Source organism: Notechis scutatus, chromosome 5, assembly GCF_049901735.1.
Source record: "Notechis scutatus isolate UNSWTSFEM ecotype Mainland chromosome 5, rNotScu1.2, whole genome shotgun sequence".
In the NCBI taxonomy this organism is placed as follows: Eukaryota; Metazoa; Chordata; class Lepidosauria; order Squamata; family Elapidae; genus Notechis; species Notechis scutatus.
Window position 1 is genome coordinate 54,047,208 of NC_142013.1, and position 14,610 is coordinate 54,061,817.

Here is a 14,610-nt window from a genome sequence, read left to right on the forward strand (position 1 = left end):
AGTGAGGATCGAACACCTGGCAGTCAGCAAAGTTAGCCTGCAATACTGCATTCTAACCACTGCGCGACCACCACTCTTCCATTAAGAACTCCAATAAAAAGCAAAGCAGGAACCACAAAACACAATTTGAAATTGAAGTAATCTTCCTTCCTGCCTGCCTTCCTCCCTCCCTCCCTCACATATATAAATCAAAAATAGTATATACACTTGCCTAAAAGGTGTATTTATTAATTTATAAATTTAAAATACTATGATTCAAATAGAAATACACAAGGAATAGAAATCTTATCATCAGAAACAAGACAATGTCAAGGGAAACTTATCTGTGACTAATGGTTGCGGCTGTTTAGCAACTCTAAGGCTAGTAGTTTATCTTTCTGTGGTTATGATCATTATGTGCCATCAAGCCACTGTCAGTTCTTAGCAACCACATAAATATACTTCTTATCTTACTGTAGACTGGATTTGGCAAATGAATTCACAATAGCAACATATCAAAGCTAGATGATGTGTGGCTCTTGTCTAGTTTATTTCTGTGTTTGCACGGGTGTGATTTCGTATTTAAATAAACATGGCATCTCCTTTATATTCTTCCTTGGAAAGAGAAATAGGAGACAGACAAGTATTTCAAAGGCTTGGTATTAATGTCATACTCAGGAAAAGTCCCAAGGAAATGTATGTAGAAACAAATTAAAATAAAGCTTCATTTTACACATTTTTACCTTGAGCCATTAACTTGATTTGGGGTGCATTCCATTTTTATGGTGACTCTGGCTGGAGGCTGGGATAACCAGTCCTGTTGTGGGATACGTGGACTCATTTTTGATGTTTGCCCATATTCACTGGAAGAAGAAGCTGTCATCTCTGACTTAGCAAGATGGGGAGTCCCGTAGGCACACTCGAACAAAGACTGATCTTCACTTACAACTGATAATGCTTCCTGAATTTTTTTTAAAAAAGGAAAAGTAACCAAGATCAAGTAAATTAATAATTAATTTATTATTAAATAACCATGTCCTGCTTCCAGGCAAATAATAAAAAGTAAAATAAATAAGGAATACATCCAAAGAAAAAAAGGAAAATTTAGTATATAGGCAGGTTCAATTTTTAAAATAAGGCATTAAATATCATTTACTTTTCCATAAAGCTATTATTTTCCTCAATGTCATCATCATCATTATCAATAACAACAACAAAAACTAATCTGGATACTGAGGGCAGAGAACTATACAATTTAGGGGCAGCTAATGAAATGGTAATTTCTCTTGCTCTCATCAACTGAGGTCTGGAAATTGAAAGAGGGTTCTCTGTCAGATTCTAAGATATGGGCAGACTTGTATATAAGGAACAGTCCCAATAATGTTTTTAATTTTTATCCATACTTAGGTTTTAGAAGTCAATATTAGTACTTGGAATTGTTTCAATGAAGGCCAATAACAGACAAAACATACAAAGGGCAGAAAAATATACTTTGTTAAAGCTCTGGTCTATACAGATGAAACTAAACATATAAGAACAGGTTTTGTCTCTTTTAGCAATTTTAGTATCAATTTGTCTTTGAATGTGTGTTTTTTTCATGGGCAGAAAGTTGCTGTGCTGTGCGGTTCCTTCATGTGCAAAAGGTCTATTTTCATAATTTTCCCTTAAATGTAAATGAGAATATAATAAAATGAATCACAGGAAGTAGGTATTTTGCATAACTTTTTCTAAAACAAAAGGATTGAGGAAGTTGAAATGTTTACAGGTGATATTTCAAGGATATTATTGTTCACAAATGTTATAAAATGTAATACTGACTGAATGCGTAATCTATCAATTATGTGCCATCAAACTGGTGTACATTTTCATGACCAATAAATAAATCTACTCCAGGATAATCTGTTCCCATCCTAGCCCTTTATACTTTCTAGGGGTGCGCCTATCACTTTTGTAATCCAATCATTTTACTGCTGGCCACTTTTACCAGTATTTTAGACTAATCAAGACAGCGACACTGTCAAGCTTCAAAAAGTGTTTATGCTGTTGCAACCATTATCGCCTCTCAGCTTGCCAATGAACTAAGGGGAAGAGGAGGGGGGAAATTGGAATATAAGCTCCTCCAGACATCAGGAGAGCAACCCTAGATAATAGAATGACTGACTTTCATTATTCAAGAAGGATTGCTTACATTTGACACATTCCAAGGGATAGTCTTCATCATGTATTTGACAGCTCTTCCTTTGCTGTTGATAGTTCTAAAAGTGGGAATATGTACTATTTAAATATCATAATTGTAAATTTTAAAGCTCATTGCTATACCTGTCATCATTAGCTTGCTCTTTGTTATATTTAATTTTAATCTCATTTTTCATTGTGCTCTTTCACTTTGATTATTAGATCTTGCAGTTCATTTGGCTGTCAGAGCTCATAAAATAAAAGTCAGCTCCAGGTATGATTTAAGAAAACATTCCTCACTGGAGGAAAAGCAGCACTTCTTATTTATACCACACTGAAAAGTCATCTAGAGGCTAAAAGAAACCCCCAGCTTCATGGCAATAGTGTATTAATCCTAAAATGAAAGATAAATTTCCATGGCATTTGTAATCCATTACTTCAGGAATCTGCATACAGAACTTTTTTCACTACATTATTCCTTGGTATCACTGGAAGAACTGCCCTGCAAACCTATCTACACAGCTTATTGTCCATTAAACCGGAATACAAATTGCTTGTAGGAGAACAGTTGATCTTTATGCATATCATTTTAAGTACTTCTATATTCAATTAGTACCTAGAATTACGAGTTACAAGGTTGAATTTTACTGTCCATGGAGTGATACTTGCCTGTGTATTACAAAAGTTCCCCATTAGTGGCTTATTACCAATTTCTTCATTTTTTTCTTTATTTGTTTTAGCCTGTAACTTTAATGATGCATTGATAATTTATTTTTACCTACAGAACGTTATTTTGAATACAGCTATACAGTAAGGAGCAAGTAAGCATGTGAGAAAGATAGAAAGAAACACAGCTACCAAATAACTGGTATATTTACCATTATGCCAGTTTCTCATCATAGCTAAGAATATGGAAGTAATGGACATAAGTTATTTGTATGGAATATGCTGTACAAATAACTTGTCTTTCAGATGTCGCGTATGTATATAAAGGGCAATATGTTCCACTATTTTCTATTCTTTAAAATCAATAGGAAAAATAAGATTTTTTAAAAAAAATCACAGAAAGGTTTTGATAAAATTGTTGAGAACTAGGAATTTGATATTTTCTGCAGGTTGCTAACTTTAGCAGTATAACAAGTGTGTTTCCTACAAATCCTTCCGTTATCTTTTGCAGTACTGCCAACTTCCCAGGAAAACAAAGCATGAGCTTCAAGCAACCTATGTCCATAAAACAATGTGTCATTGTCAGAAGAATGAAGCTGCTGCTTTGATTGGTTTTGTGAAAACTGTAAAAACTCTGAGAAGGAAAAAGAAGCAGGTAGAAGGAACTTCAACTGAAATTGGAAAAGCTGTACAACTGTAAAGACATTGCCAGCCATTTAAAAAGACTGGGGTTTCCAAATCAGCCAAACAGACAACTGAATTTTTTAAAAAATTATTTCCAGGAATACTTGTAATGCTTCAATATTAAAAACCAACAATATTTTCAAGATAATAAGCAGTATATGCTTAATATTACGAATGAAATATCAACACCAATCAATTAAAGGAACAACTGACACATGGCATCAGCTCATGTCAGGTAGAGCACACCACTTTATCAGTTTAAGTAAAAATTGGACAAAGATTCTAAACCATATGTAATATGTTAAGAGTATATTAACATAATAGAGCAAACCTGTTAGAACTAATAAGTTCTACTAATTTCAAGGTGTCTAAATCAAATGCAACTTAAATAATAAACTAATGTTTATTAACATTTTAGAAATCATACCTAACATGTGTGTAGGTGTGTGTTTAGGTGTGTGTGTGTGTGTGTGTATACAGCATGTGTATATGGGTTATGTATCAGTTAGGGGAGATATATACTTTCTTTTGAGAGCAGGCAACAGAATTTCATCTCTCTCTCTCTCTCTCTCTCTCTCTCTCTCTCAAAGCAAAATACCATTCATACATCATCACAAAATCTCCAGACCATAAGACCTACAAACTTGAAATTTGGCACATATGTTCCTCTTGGCTTCTAGGTGCTCAGTAATGAAGGATTTTTCAAAATGACCATCAGAGCATTAGTGTTTCGTATATTATTATTAACATGCTCTGATGCTAAGGAATTCTACTCACCCTCCCCACCTGAAAAGAAATCTGTTCTAAATGCAAAACACAAGCAGAGGAGAGGAGTTTCAGTTTTAGTTTCACAGCACCAAGCAGCTTCAGTACAAAACAGTTGAGCTAAGCCACGCCCAGGTTCCTTGCTGTATCCTTGCTCACACAGCAAATATTGTTTCACTTTTCAAACAGCCCTCAACTCTCTCATATACTGACAGGATGCTATCCAGATGAATGCTGGTAGGCAGAGGCAGATATTTTTCCCTTAGTTTCCCCACAAAAAACTAAGCCCAACCACATACTTTCGTAGCAAAGCATGGGTATAGAGCTACTTTTTAATATGGGCCACTATGCTCACAGTAAAACATGACAATAAAGGTTATCTTATCTTATCTTATCTTTTTTTCATCTTCCAAAATTTCCAAAATAGTTTAAATGAAAAATTCACATGATTTACTTACTTATGTATTTATTTCCAAACAATTGCATCTTATTTCCCAAAGTCAACTCTGTTGTAAATATCTCCCCAGCTCTTGTTATTCAGGTGTTTGTACAAGTTGAATCACAACATCTGTTAACAGTCATCTTCTGATTGTATATAAGGCTATTCCACAATCTCCATCAATTTTCTTAAGAAAGTTCATTACTGATCCAGATTAACATTTCTAAACCTTTTCAATTCTGACTTCTTCAAAGCACCTGCAATTCTCTCTTTCCTTCAATTCTGTCAGCAACAAATTGACTTCCAATCCACCCAATGGCAAGTCTGATTTAGCTGCTATTACCTGTATCTGAGTATCATCCTTAGATTGATTTATGACTGTTGTTAAATAATCAAACTTTTTATCTAAATTTTCATTTAAAAAACTTAGAGCTGGAATTGAAATTGTTTGAACCATTTGATTTTGGTGATTTGCCTTCTGATATCATATGTCTTTTTATATTACCATCCAGAATTTCTGCAAGAGCACTACTCCTTCATATGAGCTGATTATCTCTCATGTTAGAATATCATTTATTTACTTTTAAATAAATCACTTTATTTTGATGTTCTACCTATTTTATCTACATGGACCGTGTTAACTGCTTAATTGTCCTTTGAATGAAATATTTTTAACATAAATAGGAGGGTAAAAGTTAACTATATTAGGGCATAGGGAAAGTGATTTCGCTGTGATGTTTCCAAAGCAAACCAGGAAAAAGAAAACATGTATCAAGGCATACTGCAGATCATGTAGACCTTTTTGACATCAATTAAAGAAATATCTGTCTCTAGAACTATTAACAAAAAATACATAGGGCTGAAATCAATACAACCCAAGAAATAAAGGATGGGCACAGGAATATATTCACATATCCATGCTAAAGTTAGGATGCAAATTGGCCTTCCATGTACACAGAAATAGTGACCTAAATAAGTAGATGGATGTAACGGGAAAGCTGGATCCTAAGAAAATAAGAAATGTAATAATTATTAAAAGCCTAAGTTGTATAGAAGAAAACCCTATAGTAAAGCTTTTCAAGTGGTATATGTAACTATGATAAATAAATAGTTGCCACGGAATAAACCAAGCCATAAGTATGCGAGTGTTTGAGTTTAAAGTTGTATTGGAAAATTTTGAAAAGTTGTTATCTAATTACTTTTTAATTATTAGATTTTTTAAAATCCGTATTTGTTCTCCATGAAATAAACTTCACTAAGAAAGAACTTCAGAATATATTTTAATTAGTGCCTTGAAAAACCTAAAACAATAGACTGAGCCAAAGAAAATATCTGAAGCATCCATCCCCAGCTACACTGAACATGAGTTTTACATAATACATTGAGCAGATGCCAGCTATGCTTCCTTTTAGATGTTTGTTGAAAATAATTTTAATTCTTGTGCACTAGACTTAGATGCTTGCTAAATCAGTACTGTAAAATAAGAATGCAAAAATGGGTCTGCAAGACCACAGCAAGGGTCTATTTAATTCAGCATCCTGATTCTAAGAATCCAATTGGATTTATTCTCAAATTTCATTTCTCAAATAAGCTCCTTTGTGAATCTACTTAAACTTTCTCTGACTCTGTGCATGATTTTCCAGAATTTTGAGACAGGAATGATTAAAAACAAACAGGAGTTGAGCACTCCGCAAGACAGATTTAATTGTTTGCAAAACAAATCCAAAATCACAATTTGGTTGAGTCCATTTGGTGGTTCTGACCAGAGGTGGTATTCAGCAGGTTCTGACCAGTTCTGGAGAACTGGTAGCAGAAATTTTGAGTAGTTCGGAGAACTGACAAATACCACCTCTGATTGGCCCTGCCCCCATCTATTCTCTGCCTCCCGAGTCCCAGCTGATCGGATGGGTCTTCTTTTGTTGCCCTGCACAGGAGAACAGAGCGGGAAAGCAGGTTAGTGGGGTGAGGAGGGAATGGGGATTTTACAGTATCCTTCCCCTGCCATACCCATCAAGCCACACCATGCCCACCAAGCCACACCCACAGAACTGGTAGTAAAAAATTTTGAATCCCATCACTGGTTCTGACTCTATGGAATACCTTCTTCAAAGAAAAATACATGGTCCCCAATAGACCGATGTCGGACTGTGGGGACCTATCTTGAGTTTGTTTTTTGCACTTTGATGATGCTTTTATTGTGATTGAATTCTTTTTGTTTTTGTTTGTACATGTTGTTGCTTGCTACCAAGAATCCTCCAGGACTTGATCATGTTACATGTTTTGTCAAATATATAGTATTAATAAATATAACAATCTTCTCACCACCACTATTTTGCATAATCAGTCTATTTACTTGGGCTCGCTAAACACATGAAACATAGTTCTGCTTGCTTGCGTTGTCTAATCATGCTCTGCTGATTAACATCCAGAGACATACATGGAAATTTGTTTTTAGCTATAATAAATAAAAAGTACCAAGAGATTTGATCTACTAAACCTTAAAGCTATGAATTAAGACATCACTACTTATAATTTCATTTATCAGTATCCTGCCCATCACACTCAGCCCACTTTCATTGTTGTTGTTTTTAAAAAAACTTCTTATATACCTACCGTGTTTCTCCAACAATACGGCCTCCACCAATAGGAAGGCCCAGCATGATTTCTAGGCATGAAGTGAAATTAAGCCCTGCCCCCAAAATTTAGGCCTATTTAAACCATGCGTTTACCCTCCATTTCTCACATCGTTCATTAGAACTACACGAGGTGAAGAGAAATGGGGGGAAGGGCGGGGGGATGGGGAGAAAACTTGCCTTTAGGAGTGCCCTGCAGGTAGCCTAGGCTAGAATACCCCGATAGCCAATAGAAGCTCCCTGAAGGCAGAGTCCCCAGCTGCTTCAGGGTGTGGCGTGGCTACCTGTGTCCCCTTGCCTTTAGGGCAGTCTCTTTCGGGCGATGGAAGCTCCCCAAATGCAGTCACCAGCCACTTCGATCGGCCGGTAGAAGTGGCATCAGGGTGAGCGTGCACACACACTCCCCTTGCCGCGAGGCTGCTTCTATCGGCAGACGAAAGCTCCCTTGAAGGCAGAGTCCCCAGCTGCTTTGGGGCGAGGTGTGGCTGCCCGTGTCCCCTCACCTTTAGGCAGTCTCTTTCAGGCAATGGAAACTCCCCAAGTGTAGTCACCAGCCACTTTGATCGGCCAGTAGAAGCGGCCTCGGGGCGAGGGGAGTGTGTGTGTGTGTGTGTGCGCTCACCCCGAGGTCGCTTCTACCAGCCGATCGAAGTGGCTGGTGACTGCATTTGGGGAGCTTCCATCGCCCAAAAGAGACTGCCTAAAGGCGAGGGGACACGGGCAGCCATGCCTCTCCCTGAAGTGGCTGGGGACTCTGCCTTCAAGGGAGCTTTCATCTGCCGATAGAAGCGGCCTCGTGTCAAGGGGAGTGTGTGTGTGCGCTCGCCCTGAGGCCGCTTCTACCGGCTGATCGAAGTGGCTGTTGACTGTATTTGGGGAGCTTCCATCGCCCGAAAGAGACTGCCTAAAGGCGAGGGGACATGGGTAGCCACGCCACGCCCTGAAGCAGTTGGGGACTCTGCCTTCGGGGAGCTTTCGTCGGCCGATAGAAGCGGCCTCATGGCGAGGTACGTGCGTATTGGCCGCTCTAGGTGGGGGAGGAAATTAAGTCACCCCCGAAAAGACGGCCTAGCCATTTTTTCAGGGGTCAAAAAAAAATAAGACCCGGCCTTATTTTGTGAGAAACACGGTATATCCCCCTTTAAAGGAAGATGTTCTATACATGTCATTTTTTAGTTGACTTCTTCCATTATAATATAATATGGGTTTTCAAGATCCTGGCATAATTCACTCATTTTGTTTATCCCAGCTGCAGTCCTTATAAAGTTTCTTTATGGGTACTCTCTGTTTATGTTCCTATACTATATAAATGGTCACAACACTCTGGCTGTCCAATAAAAATATGCATCTAAGTTTATGACTGAAAATGTATGAAATAATGTATCAAGTATTTCTACATATTAGACTCCATTAATAGTCATGTAATTTTTGCAGGATTTAATTTCATTTTGCTCAGGAATCAAAATCTAGTTTACACTAATATTAGTTTTACACATTAGTCTATTACAAGAACTATCTTGTTTGAATAAATTAAGGCAGTTATACCTAATGCATCATTTTCTTTTTCCAGTAACAAATTAAAAGCCTAAAGGTACATAAACAATAAAGAGTTTAGTAAACTGTGGTAGCAGAGGTGAATATTTGTCACAGTTTAAATATCTGAATAAAGATGCAGAACAACTAAACAAAATAATACATTCACTAAATCTAAACAGTCCTTACAAGTGTTGTTTTCAGGGAATTTTGCTAAACCAATATGTTTAAAGATATAACTCCAATCAAAACCTAATTTTCAAAGTAAAACATTTTTCAGTTCCTTGTGTTTATGTGTGTCTATATTATTGGAGTTGCCAAAGAGATCATCATCAAATTTACATGCATATACTACAAGCTTCTAGACAGCCACTGGAAATTTCTAGAGTTAACTGGAGTGTTAGATGGAAGATTCCCCCTTCATGTACACCCATCACGTTTTGAGGTGCCAAATCATGCCAAATCTAGTATTTTGGGTCCAAGAAGAAACCATGGAGTCAGCTTACACAAAGTGGAGCTAAAGGGCAGACTGTATGCATTTACTAGAAAACAAAGACAAAAAACAAGCCATCACTTTTGGTATCGAATTTTCAATTTTGTTACAGTTTCTATGGTTCTTATATATGGATAAGTAGCTAGTTTATTATGTGGAGTTTTATTAACATCAATTGACCAAAGAATGGATTTTGGCATAGTTTTGATAATATGATTATTTGAAGGAAAGCTGCATATATATCTGACACTCTCTTAGACTTAGTGTGGAGTCGGCTGCTTAGTCAGGTCAAAGAAAGTATTAGAATTACTATTATATATTTGGAGAAGAACTGGGAAGTAAGACCACACCCTTCATATGGTCTTTCTGGAGATAAAAATATTCTTATTGTGCGAAGGATTTTCATTGACTCTTGTATGGCTGGCTTTCAAGAAGCCAGGATAACAGTTTCAACCAAGCTGTACAATACAAGATATTAAGATTGAGGTTTGATGGAAGGAGAATAAGTCAGGTTGGTTCGCTAGCAGAGAAAGGCTTGGTGAGAAGATACAACCGATGCAACAAAGAAGCAACCATTAGCTATAGAGGCCATTTAAAACTATGAGAAAATTGCAGGTGGATGACTTCTATTAATCCTTATAAAGACTTTTATGATTAGGGGAACAGGTAGAAAAAGATATAGCAGAGGTGCATTCCATCAGAACAAAAAGTTGCTTCTTATTGTCTGGAAATCCCATCCCTCTTACAAAAGATTAAGAACTGAAACTACAAAAATCTTTTGATGAGGGTCAGAACTAAGGGATGCAGTTTTTGTTCTTGGATACTTAGCTAACTATGGATGAACAGGTTGATGACCACACTATTGTATGCATATAGATTGAAAGTGGAGTTGGCATTGTGTCAACTTGTTTGGTATTGGGCAACCCACATAACCCATGTTATTGTTGGATATAAAAATAGACATTCCACCTTGGAGAGAATTCGGAAAGACTCAAAGTACTGTCCAAACTGGCAGAACTATTAGCTCATTAATATACCATCCAAGACGGGCCAATGCAGGAGAAATTAATTAACATATTTAGATGGAAAGAAATAGGTGGAAAATCAGTATATGTAATGAACTACATCAGCTTATGTTTGGCTGTTCCAAGAAGAATATATCTATTGATTAGGAATATGATAAGGCTGATGCCATGATTTGTTCCAGAAGGTAATAATCATTATTGAGAAGATACAGTGATTCCTATGACTGGAGAGAGATGACATTCAAAAGCAAGGTGGCCAGCTACATACTCAGGTACCTCAAGATACAGTATAGGCAGGGAAATATCTAACCAGTCATTTGGCAAATAAAGAAAATTATCCGGAGAAAGAAGCCTCCAATGAGTTCTATGACAAATCTCATAGAACTCATGGAAACCAGGCAATCCAAATTGCTGAATCTAGCAATAGGAGAACTGGTAGCAGTGGAGCTTAAGTAGGCCAATGTCAGAGAGAGAGAATTGCTATTCAGTGAGAGAATTGTTATTCCTTTTTTTTTTTTGCCCAGGTTGGGAATGAACAGGGCAGCCTTCCTTTTATTTACTGAGTTATTTAGTGCTGATGAAAATGAGCAGAGGTCCAGAAGATGTGGAATTTGAGAACTCTAGAAAAAAGATGTGTGACTCCCCAGCCAACTTCTGTGAACTGGTAGGAATTCTGAAGATGAGGTTGCTACAATAGGTTGTCTAAATACTTGTTCCAAAAGAGTGGCTTGTAAACACACAAAGAATTGTGTTGAATCTGCTTAGCAAAACACTTACAAGCAGTTCTTACAAGAATCTACTATATAAATTTTCCAAAGCAAGAGACAAATCATATATACTTCCAACTTCCATTGGGTTGCTTCCCAATATTAGTTCTTTAGGGCCATAAGACTGAGACACTCAGAGAGTAAGGGAAAAGACAAGAATGCCATTAATTATGCATGTAGCAAGAATCCTACAAAATGCTTTAAGTAGATCTTGCAATATTATATCACTACCGGTAGAAGCAGGGCAACATATATAATGATGATGATGATAATGAAGATAGAATATCTGTAGATACTCACATAGTGATGACAGCAATTGTCCTTACCTGGCTTGGCAGCATTTTTAAAAAAATATGCTGTGAGATCACCACACTATTCCAGCAGATACAAACATTTGGACCTCTTTTTTAAGCAATCAAAGTTCAACTAAGTATATATTTTCTAGAGCATTTTGGAGACTGGAATCTAATTGTCTTTTGTAATAGTGCAGTATATATTGTATTGTAAAATGCTGTGTACAAAAATTGTATATGTAAATGAATTTTTTTTAAAAAAAAGCATTATACAAAGTTATGGTTTTTAATGCAAGTCTCCAAGTTTCAGTCATAGAATTACAATTTAAAATATGGACATTGAAATAGACTAATAATAGACTGTCCAGCTCTACACATCATACTTGAGGCAGCTTTTTCTTTTTTTCTATCTTATGTCCTCCTGAGATGCAAAATATTTTAAAGTTTAGGAAATCTTTATAGAAGCCAAATTAGTTGCTGACTGGAGGACAGAGCAGGAAATTCTGTGGAAATACAAGGTAGATTGTTGATTGGGATTATTAATATTTGCTAATATTAGTTTTGGAATTTACTGGTTTCATGGAAGGAACATAACAGCCAAATCTCTGCCAAGTTATATCAAACATCCCAAAATAAACTTAGTCTGAACACATTTTTTATGAATTTAAAGAAGTACTTCCTATATCTCTTTTACTGTTCTACACTAGTTGTGACTTACATTTCTTGTTTTTCTCATATAGGTAGTTGATCCATCAACTTTTTTCATATTGACAATATATGAAGCCACTCAATAAAATAAAATTATGGGGCAACATTTCCTTTTAGTATTGCTTCCATAGGAGTATTTAGCAGGCAAAATAACTCTCTGTAGGATGCCATACGGAAATATTTTTAGTTACTCCTTTAAATACATATGTTAGGCAAATGATATCATATGACAGTCAAATCCTTGTTGTATTGCTTTAAAAGTTATTGTTAAATGTATAAGAAATCACACACAAAAGAATGGGAAATAAATAATCTAGTATTCCGTTACTTCAAAGTAAAACTTCTTCCCTCAGATGGAATGCAGAGTTAATAATTATTTAATGAAGACCACCACAATTACCCAGGAAAAATCGTCTTGAATGTTAAATGAATTTTTAAACAAAAACCTTGTTTAAATCAAAAGAAAACGAAAGAACTGTGGCAATCATGCTAAGTCCTTTTTAAAGAATAGTATAACTCATGAGTTTTCCCAGTAGTGATTTTGCAAATCTCATAAAAATCATCACAAACATTCCTTAAAATAACAAGAAAATGCAGCCTTGAAAAGAATCTGAAGTCTATTCAGAACAATGCTAACATTTGAAGGAAGGCTCAGGATGAATCTGGTTCGTGGGACTAACTCAAAGCCTTGCAATTGTTTCAGTTGTTTATGAATCTCGGCCTTCATAATGCTAAGAAAATGTGCTGTCTCTTAAAGATGTTCTTTGCTGATATGTCACACATTCTGTATTGTTTCATGGCACTCAAACATTAAATATCCCAGGGGTAATCCACCCTTATTTTAACGGCTGATGAAAGATCCAGTGCCTGAGCAAAATCAGTTGGAGGAAAGGGAAGTCTTGTCGGAAACAAGATTAATCTTGTAATGAGTGTTGGGGCCTGATAACCCATCTGTGCAGAGAACTGCTTTAACTGAAAGGCAATTAACCTTCACTTGACAAGTTTTGCCTAACTGTTATAAACAATTTTAAAGATGTTCACTTTTGTAAACCTACACAATATGAAGCCTGAATAATAAGAACAGGTTGTAGATTTGGGGTGTAGGGATGGGATGAATAATTTCTGAACTTTCTTTAATTGTTGGATAATAAATTAATATATTTAGGTAATTAATACATCCACGTATATAAAAACCCAGTTTAAAACTAGTTGGAGGTTGATTGGCTTCCTTGAAAATACTACAAAACTACAATATCATTTATCTGGAACCTATTACATTATTTACTCATTTTGCAATTATTAACAATTTTACAAAATTTTATCTTAAACCAGTGTAGTGATGGTTATGGTATTTTATGATCATTATTTCTTTTTTAAAAATAACAATAGCAAAGTTTATTAAATAGTTTTATTCCACAATGGTAACAAGGCAATGGTTTGTCCTTCCTAAAGTTCAGGTAACATCTAATTGAGTTGTTTGCTATATAATACATATCACAACAAAGATTCTACTTGTTTTGTAGAATCATGTTTAAAAACCCTCCCTTTTTAACAACCCTGTAATTCCTTAATTCGGGATAGAATCAGGGTGACAGTCATATATTTCATTTAATTCCATATAGTATAATAAAATAAGTATATATTTCTGAACTATAGAAGCCTTTTTGAAAATTATAATAACATGTTCCTCAACATTATTATTATCTCTTTTATTCATTAAACATGAAACTCAGTCAACTGAACATTTAAAAATGTATCACAAATATCATTGACTGGTGCTGATCAGCATCCTAGGTATCAACCAAGTATCTTCTGAAAATGTATGATGTTCCAAGTACCGCAGTTTTTTGCAGTATTATTGCAAAAAACTGATGTTAACCACTGATGTTATTGCAGGAAGCGGCAAGTATTAATAAACCATTGGTGTTATTGAAGGAAGCTGCTATTATTATTATTATTATTATTATTATTATTATTATTATTATTATTATTATTATTATTATTATTATTATTATTATTATTATTATTTCAAATTGCTAATTTCTGAACATTCTATTGAACAGAAATTCATTCTTTCTAATGAATTAGATAAAGTAGACAGGAAGTTCCCATTGAAAAAATTTCCTTTAATGACAGCCCCTGATCTGATGAGCTATTAGAAAGGAAATGGAGACAGGAAATATCTGTCTACAGGTTTGTTATCATTATCCTAAGAGTTTTGTCAATATATTTACTATTTATCTAGGTAGTAAGTGCATTTTTCTACAAAATATTTTAGAACATTTTATCAAAATATTTTAAGTGCATATTTCTACAATTACATGTGTTATTACATGTGTTCAGTTTGATGCACAATAGGCTCTGCATACGTGATTGGGGATTCTTCAGAATATAGCAAGTATCAGTCATATAAAAAGAAGCTATTTGCGTAACCTAAGAAAAAAGTTAGT

General features: G+C 35.4%; 1 protein-coding gene across 7 annotated transcripts in view; it reads right to left on the reverse strand.

Annotated features, from left to right (window-relative positions):
* The window catches only part of ERG (ETS transcription factor ERG), a 128,979-nt gene that overhangs the window by 21,388 nt on the left and 92,981 nt on the right, over positions 1-14,610 (reverse strand). For 5 of the 7 annotated variants that reach the window (XM_026664248.2, XM_026664241.2, XM_087966781.1 and 2 more), the window contains one exon: positions 723-940. In XM_026664248.2, coding sequence (XP_026520033.1) covers positions 723-862 — 140 coding nt within the window. In that variant the 5' untranslated portion in view covers positions 863-940. Of the gene's footprint in view, positions 1-722; positions 941-2,167; positions 2,235-14,610 lie in introns of all 7 variants that reach the window. The other 2 variants (XM_087966780.1, XM_087966782.1) reach the window with 1 other exon arrangement.